The 8,858-nt window shown below is 32.3% G+C and overlaps 1 protein-coding gene across 2 annotated transcripts; it reads right to left on the minus strand.

The window, feature by feature from the left end:
- Positions 1-74: 74 nt before the first annotated feature.
- Positions 75-6,943, minus strand: LOC131603071 (protein REDUCED WALL ACETYLATION 3-like). Of its 2 annotated transcripts, none has more exons than XM_058875321.1 (17): positions 6,667-6,943; positions 6,536-6,584; positions 6,112-6,203; positions 5,158-5,295; positions 5,009-5,065; positions 4,852-4,924; positions 3,828-3,986; positions 3,158-3,307; positions 2,765-3,020; positions 2,412-2,527; positions 2,236-2,322; positions 1,996-2,084; positions 1,779-1,841; positions 1,589-1,645; positions 924-1,020; positions 649-807; positions 75-557 (listed from the first exon to the last, which is right to left on the minus strand). In XM_058875321.1, exons 2-17 carry the CDS (start codon positions 6,566-6,568, stop codon positions 552-554), a joined length of 1,632 nt encoding a protein of 543 aa, XP_058731304.1. In that variant the 5' UTR covers positions 6,569-6,584; positions 6,667-6,943; the 3' UTR covers positions 75-551. The 2 variants fall into 2 exon arrangements, with proteins under 2 accessions (XP_058731304.1, XP_058731303.1); XM_058875320.1 differs by having other exon boundaries at positions 6,536-6,594.
- Positions 6,944-8,858: the final 1,915 nt, after the last annotated feature.

Consider the following 8,858-nt stretch of genomic DNA (forward strand, 5'->3'; position numbering starts at 1 on the left):
ACTTCCGGAAGATTTTCAATCACTATTAAGCAGTATTGGTTCGCAATTAAATGGTAACACTGCCAACTAAGGACTTCGAAAACAAAACATTTGTATTGAAAAAACAAAAAACAGAACTATTGTTACAAGGGTATGACAACGCGTTTCCGCTAAGATTGTCAAAATGAATATACATATATTTCCTTATCCTTCACATATGTAACAAGTAAAAAAATAGAACAGAAATTGAACATGAACAGGCAATAATGAATCTTGAATTTCTTTGTAGCCAAGACAACAAATTAGTAACACGACCCTACTCTTTCCTCCTTATACGTGTGAAGCACAAATGAAGCTACAGAAAATTGGTCTAAATTCCTTTTGGGGTTAACCCCCTTCCATATCCCAACGTCCAAAACAAACCAACGCCAATATTTATATCTGATGCAATTACAGGAACGGCGAAAAATGAGGTCTCACATTTCTATGTACTTATTTTAATCCACCTAGCTTCCTTCCGCGTGGTCATTTCAAATTGAACTGTCTACGTAAACTCTATCTGGTGTTCATTTTCAAACCTATCAGTATCAAAGAAAAATCAAATACAGATAGTAATTATCCTTGCTCAAGATTTTCCAGAAATCGTTCATGCAGCAAATAGAGGCTTACCGTTGAATGAGGAATCTGAAGTAGAATAAGGGCGATGCAGTATAAAGAAACGGAAATAGCAATCCCAGAAATAAAATTATGCAAAAGCTTTTTATTGTCTTTTGTGGGTACGAACACTGTCTTGAGGGTATTTGTTAATTCAAAAAGTCGATGAGATACCTGCAAAATAATGTCAAGATTGCATTGCAGCACAAAAGTGCGACTTAATAACGACATCTTTCCAGAAACTTGAAGATAAATAAAACTAGATAGATGCTAAAATAAGGATAACATACCAAGACGTATAAAGCAGTAGTAAGCATGAAGTTGAGCATAGGATACTGTGGGATAAAAGAAAGAAGCCACTTGGGCTGTCCATTTGGCATATTTGATCTGTATGCAAAGAGGAAATTATGAGTACACGTCTTACTAAAGGATAGTTCTTTCATATGTTTTGAACCATTATAATTTTCCCAAATTGTTTATAATCCAATATACAAAGAAATATTATAGAAACAAAACAACAAAAGACACAGAACAGCATACATCCTGAGAAGTTTTTCTATTCATGACCGACTTCAGCAAGTATTGAGACCAACCATGATTAAGAAATCTAAAACTTAGCCGTGGGCTTTTGTCTATCAATCTGGGTCATCATCATTAGGTATCATAATATTTTCAATTCATTAATCTTAAGTCGGAAAGTATGAAACACGTGAATGATATATAATACATAAATTATTTAAGCATATATCTCAACCGACTAGATCAACTCTTTCAGAATTGTCGATTACTGTATTTTTGCATTACATAGCCCTCTTGATATATCACAGATATAAAATGCAGGGAATGGCTGGTCATCCAAATGAGACAGAAGAAACCACACCCACTCCCATATTTACAAATTAATTGAGGCCGAGTGGATAGTGAAAGAATATAAAAGATTAATATGCATACACACCTCAACCAAATGTGAAACTGTGAAATGTAAGTCTCCAAAGTAATTTTGCCAAGCCACCTGATAATGCATACAGAAAATGGGGGAATTTAAGAAACAAATATTAGTAGAAAATAGGTGTTACCAAATAAAAGCAAAACCCGTCAAAACCCCTCAACATGGAATTTCAAGGATTATGGTAAAGAAAACATACGCAAAGAGGGTCAAAGAGAAATTCCGTATGTGCTGAGTGAAATTCCTCAAGCAAATGTAAACGCTGAAAAATAATAACAATAATTAAAAAACCAATGAGCTGGAAAAATTGTTATCCTTCATGATTCTAGAATAACTATCTTTCAATTAGAAAAGAAGGAAACAAATAAAACAAGAAGAACATGCAAATAGGTAAGAGAGAAATTGATAACACTCACGTGATTGGAATCCATGAAGTGTATGGGTGAAGTTTGTTATATGAAACTTTGTCCAACTTGTATATGTATTCATACCACAAGTACCCAACCTAGACAGAAAAAAGAAAATGAAATGTTCTTGCTTAGTCTTTTTGGTTTACATGAATGCATCTGCGCAAATTAAAGTAACATAAAACAGAGAAGAGAAAACCATTAATAATTTAAGCATACGGTTTTATAATAAGAAACAATGTAACTTACAAATAAAGAAATCGACACAATGATGGTTTTGATTGTTACTTTTCGCTTGATTTCACACTCTTCCAATTTTTCCATCCATTTCTCAACCTGAAATGGTAAAATATGTCAAATTCAAAATAGCTGGATATCACTTTAAAATAATACTCACTACAACACAAGTTAGTATACGATATTACATTTGGATGGAAGTAGGCATAAATCATTCCAACTATCCAGATGTAGCGATCAAGCCCAGATCTGAAATGCCACTCATGCATTCGGGGTGCATCAGGCTTTGCAGGATCAGTATAACCTGCAATATGAAGATTACAATTATGAGCTTGCAGTAAAAAGCATACCAGCTTGATAGAGCTTATACAATCCAAAGTATAAAGTATATTTAGGGGCCATGGATGGAAAAAACTGGCTTGAGGCTGTGAATCAGTAGAGTGAAACCAACTGGCAATCTCAAGTATGACAAGTTGGTGAGGAAAGTCACAACAACAAAACAAGCAGATATAGAGAAGTCCAAGTCACTTGTATTACTAACCCAAAAAGAATGCAAATGGGCTCCAGAATAATTCAAAGAATCCTGGGATTTCCCAAATCAAGATCACAACAAGAAAGCATGCCACAAACTTTGCAGCCATTACTGATCTAACTTCATTGTACTTGTTGTATATACCCAATGCTCCATACACCATCAAAGTGAAAAGCGTGTGCATTGGACATATATAATAGAGCATATAGTCGTTGTTAAGCACGATACAACAGAAGGCCACAAAAAAGTTAAGTCGCCACATCATCTGCAAGGCACTTTAATGAGTTAAGTACATTATTTAAGCAAAAAGAGTAGCGAGTCAAGGACAGCCAACGGACAACACCGCCTGAAAAAATATAAGTAAAATAGAAATTGTACTCAGGGTCAATAAATCTATATTACCTGAGCAAAGCGAGGAAGACTAAAATCTTTTCTGATATAGTAATAGGAGAAGTTGCCAAACCCAGTCATCCAAACATACGCAGCAATGAAAACGCGTATTGAATTGTATATCTCCGTTGCAGCAAAATAATGATACATTAGAAAAAGGACCTGAACACGCGGAACAATAACATGAACAAATAGTTAGAAGTGGCTGACAAATTCAAAGCCATATTATTAAAAAAAAAAAAAAAAAAGAGCAAGTTTGGATAAATTATGGCATTTTGAAAGTAATACACGCCAAGAGTATATTGAGCTGCATCAACTTTAGTTTCATTTTATTCACTAAAAGCCCCAATTTTCATGATATATCATCAAATAGCTTCAGTATTCCAGAATTTCTTCCTGGCAACGGCTATGGAATAAAATCATAATCCATGTACTAAAGAAGTAACAAAAGAAACGGTAAAAAAATAACAAAAGAGACAGAAGAATGAGAAATCCAAATCGAACTCGGATAATTTTTCACATCAGGCATTTTGCAGCAGGTAAAACAATGTCAGTTGAAAAATAAAATGTCAATGAACAGATAAGGTAGAATAAATACTTTTAACCATAATTTTTAGGAGGCAAGCAAAAATATAGAATCTCTATATACATGTTTTCAGAGCATTATAAAAGGAGCACCCACCTGCATCCATCCTTTCCATTCTTCTGTTTGATGCCGATTAAGGTAAAGCATGCTTCGTACAGAAAATGATGATGTGTCATTATGTTTTTTCAAAGAAGTCATTGCTGAAACTATAAGCAGAAGCATGAAGAGGAAAATGAAAAGATCCCGATTATAGTTCTGTCCAAAAAAAGAAGGAAAAGCAAGTAAGAAAATAATATCTATAGACTACTTTCCGTTCAATAATATCTCTATATAGACCCAGTGGATATAATCTTTCCAAAATCAAGCGCGTATTGCAGTATATATCTAAACAAGTCTGATAGCTTTGATTGAACAAAAAATTGTTGCATATATCTTTCGAACCCTGATGAAGAAGCAGTAACAGATATAGAACAAAAAAAAGCAGCATCGAAGTGTATAAGTCTAATTGGATATTTGGGGGAGCGTTTGAGCTTCCCAAACTTGCTTCTACATGGAACAAACGCGGTTTTATTAAGAATATCATGTTTGTTTTTAAACATCAAAATTGGTTTTCCTGCCAAACCTTGGTTGAACAAGAAGTGATTAAAAGCAGTTTTTGTGTAAATTTGCACCAATTATTTTGCGAAAAAATTGCACCAAATTGTACGTCAAACTCACTTCACCTTAAACTCAATTTTACATAATCATGTCTGCCAATACTCACCCAAGCACACTAAAACATAATGAATTGTGAACTGGGCTATTGTAAAATCGACAAAGTGAAAATTAGTCATGATGGACATTTATGAGATAGCTTTCTTTTCAATCACTTGAATAGTTATTTCCAAGGTTAGCAACATTTCTAAAAGAACTCATACATAAATATTTTAAAGAAAACTCAGCATTAATAACAACAAAAAGTGTGAGAACTAAAACGAGAAATCAAACAATTACAAACAATCATACAAAAATTGAAATTGTCATGGAACAAGTCTCTCTAAGAAAATCACTTTACTATATAAAAGTATTTCAAGTGGCAGATCAAAAACAAGTGGAAATATATTAAGTGGTATTTGTGTACCTTTGTAGAAGCTCCAAGCAAGTCGGTTCGATCACATATGTAGAAATAAAACAGAATCAGCCCAAACTCAGCCCTATAAAAAATTGCCAATATGTTTCAGTATTCAGGAGTGGAAGGAACATATAATATTTTAGTAATTTACAAAACAATGACATACATTGCCCTCAGAGTTGCCCGATTTTCTAGCAAGAAAGAATCATCCATGGTCAAGAACCTAGACATAGCAAGCAAAATGGTAAGGATCATAAAATACAGAAGTAAAAAACTTAAAAGAACCCCTTGGTATTGCACTTCAGAGAAAATTACCGAATCAAATTCATTTTGACAGATGATGCATGGAATTTTGCTGATGCCGATTTTGTAAGTCCCGTTTCCAGCAAAATGGCCCGATCATCTTCCTTAATTGTATCCTTCCCCAACTCATCAAGATTAGTATCTGAATGACTGCAGTTCACCAGGAGAATTGTTCAGAATTAGAAAATATTTGCGGAAAGTAATTTTATACAGGTGCACAAAATTCAATTTTTGAAAGTAGGAAGTTCAAACTATAAAGGTGCATCACTGAAAAAAGTGATTACTTAAATCAGTTCTAGTAGCTTAAACAAAAATATAAATAGATCCAAGATGGGAAAGGAAAACATATCATCCATATTAGTAGGTGTTAATGTTCAAGCCACAAAATCTTCTAATACCAAATTCTCAATATGATTGCAGGATATTAGTAGTTTTAGTGATCACATGAGACATGAGTTCATGTATGTTTACTCCACAGACCCCTACTGGTTGGTATCCAAAGTTCAAAGGTTTACTCAACATCTAATCTTAAGCTCCGGGTTTAACTAAATATACTACTATGAACCATTTAGTAATTTACATATTATTATATATTTAAAACAAAGACACAAGTGCAGATTCAGAGCTGTAAGTAACACGGGTGTCCTAAACTTGATATGTAAATACTAAATATACTCGATTCAACAATCACTGTTGATTCCCAAATACGTTATCAAAGATTTAACTAATAGATTTTCTCCTTTCCTAATAGATCAAAACTGAAATACCATCAAGTGGCACCACAAAATTTCATCTAAAACACTATGATCACCCTCTTCAACTTCATCAATCCAATCACAAGAATAAACAGCCAAACAGAAGACAAGAAAGTTCTATTTAATACATAAATTCCACTAACTAACTTAATAAAATTTAACCAGTTAAAGTCAACAATTTGCTCTCCCGTGACAATGCTAAAAAACTTACAATTTAGTAGGAGAGGAGGTTTTCTTGTACTCTAAGTATTCTGAATATATCCAAGTAACAAAAACTGGAATAACTCCCAGCAAGAAAGACACCTGAAGGCAAAAATAAACAAAGCTCCATCAGAAAATTGTCTACATCATCCCAATACAATTATAAGATTTAGATCTAATTTTCTTATACACCTGGTCAACATACTCAATTTTTATTTTTTTTCATTTTCATATTTTACACCGCCACTCACATTGAAGTAAAAACAAACCATCACAGAAATTCACAAATCCAGATCACAAAATTCAGAACTAAGAACACTATCACAGATTATCAGAAACAACATTATTCACCACTCACTATAATTAATCCCAAAATTAATGATAAGCAATTCAAGATTGAACCTCGAAATCAAACAATTAGAGTAGACAATCACCTGCCCAGGCGTAATTGGCCCGGAAACAACCATCTTCGATCCAAGCAAACTGCTCCAATCTACAAAAAAAATTGAGATCAAACACATTCGAAACGAAAACAAAACAGTTGAAATCTGAGAAACATACGAACCAAAGATGAAGAAATTGTTGAAGCAGGAGAATTGTTGAAAGAAGCGTGTCAAAGAGTGATCATAAATAGCAGAGAAAGAGAAACCCTAGAAAGAAAAAGAGATCTGAAAAAGAAGATTCAGATGAAGAGGAAGAGTTTGCTTAAAGAATAGAGAAAATGTCGGAGGGGATGTCTCTCTCTCTCAGTGGTTGGATTGGAAACTTAGAAGAAGCGCTTTTCAAACTAATCAGTTTAGATAAATCAAAATTCAGACGAGTGTTTTTTTACTGTGATTTTGTTAAATGTTTCGGTTGATACTTTGTTTTCTTAACTTGCTTCAAATTTAAATATTACTTCAACTAACACCTTCCAATACGTAACCTCCTAATCCAACAACTAATTACTATGATTTACTCCCATTTAATATAATCATTACAATTAGCTACTAATTTGACGTTTTTCTTTTCTTATAAGAAATAATTAGTAATCAATTTGACCATATTTTTGTTACTTTCTTCAATTCATTGTATGTTTCTAATCATGTTCTTGTCATGAAATGAAATACGGTTAATTACGTGAGAAAATTATTACTGCCGACAAATTTAATACTAAGTGTTTGTCATTTATATTTTTCTTTACTTTTTTTAAATGGTGTATGATTTTGAAATTATATCTATTATAAGCAATCTAATGTAACATTTGTATTTATACAATTGAAGAATCATAGTAGGTACAAATTGAGTTATGAGTATTTATAATGCAAATATATTTTGTATATGCTCAACATTTATTCATACAACTTTTTATAAGTATATTAATTAAGCAAAATATATTAAATAACCGTATATTAATAAATAATTTTATTAAAATCATGAAGGAAGAAAATATGGTTAAAAATGGATGAGTGTGCTTTTTGTAACATCATATTTGATTTTGTTGTTTATTTGTGAGTATCATTCAATTTGATTCTCAATAGAAATAAAGATAGACATATTTCAACTGATTTTCAAATATCACATGTTACTTTTTATTTTTATTTTTTGTGGCAATATATAACAAATACTCATATCAACACTTAAAACAACATGATTTTATTACAGACTATTTATTTTTAAATTAAATAAAAATAATTTATTATTCATTTGGTTCATGCAAACTTATTTAAATTGTTACCAAAAAATAATACTTAATTAGTCATATTTTTTGTTTTGTAAAAATAAAATAAATAATAATACAATATAATTTGAAATAATTATTTAATCATACTATATTACAATTGGTTTACAGATTTAATCAATAACATGATATGTATAAAAAATAATTAATTTTTTTTTATAACAGCCTTAAACTTATCACTTTTTTTTTAATAAGAAAACACATATTTATCAACTTGTTCTACGAGGTTTGCAAATTTCAAAAAATAATAAATTGAAAGTGGTAAAAATGTATAGAATAAGTAGACTTTGTCATCTCATTTCACGTTTTCTGATGTCAACTATCTTTCATATTTAAGAAGGAGAGTATGTCATTTTTTTATTCAAATTCATTCTCATTCACACATCACATTTTCAATTTCTTAATGACTTGAGTGTTGGAGTGCTAACTTTATATGTCATTCTCCTTTCCACCGCATTAGATGCTCGAGTCAACCGTAACAAACATCAGACTTTCAACAATAAGATCTCCATAAAACAGTGGATTCGTCTGTGAGAATTAAAATCTAATTCCCGCACATTTCCACGATAAGATATCCTTTATTAGAATTTCATATCTCCTCCGCTAGACACTTCGATATTTTATGTTAAGAGGTTAAAACCCCCCATTCTCAATCATTTTCCCATATCTCAACCTCCTCTCTGTCATACCCTTTCATATATCCCTTGGTTATGGTGGCATCGAAAGCCATTTGTTTTGTTGTTCATTAGCAAATTGTTTTTGTTGCGGCCGAACCTGCCAAAGGTCCACTTCTTCTTCATCCAATAGTGGATGATCCAGTCTTGGTAGCATCTTCATCTGATCCTTCACAACAAGATCTTGCTCAGCCTATGGTAGCGCAGGGAATGTTCAAACTGTTTTTGTTCTTGGTTAACCAGAAGGACCGATAATTACAGTCCAAATAGCCAAATGATTCACCGCATCACATGTAGTGCATGAATGCTATCCTAGTCAAGAATATAGGTGATCTCGATCCAAGATCAATCAGATTGGCCTCT

The sequence above is a fragment of the Vicia villosa genome, linkage group LG5 (assembly GCF_029867415.1).
Source record: "Vicia villosa cultivar HV-30 ecotype Madison, WI linkage group LG5, Vvil1.0, whole genome shotgun sequence".
In the NCBI taxonomy this organism is placed as follows: domain Eukaryota; kingdom Viridiplantae; phylum Streptophyta; class Magnoliopsida; order Fabales; family Fabaceae; genus Vicia; species Vicia villosa.

Coding starts and splice junctions, on each gene's coding strand:
- LOC131603071 (XM_058875321.1), bottom strand. CDS start 6,568: ATGGTTGTTTCCGGGCCAATTACGCCTGGGCAG. Junction 5,066..5,157: donor GTCAAAATGAATTTGATTCG/GTAATTTTCTCT, acceptor TGCTATGTCTAG/GTTCTTGACCATGGATGATT. Junction 3,308..3,827: donor AATGGAAAGGATGGATGCAG/GTGGGTGCTCCT, acceptor CCGCGTGTTCAG/GTCCTTTTTCTAATGTATCA.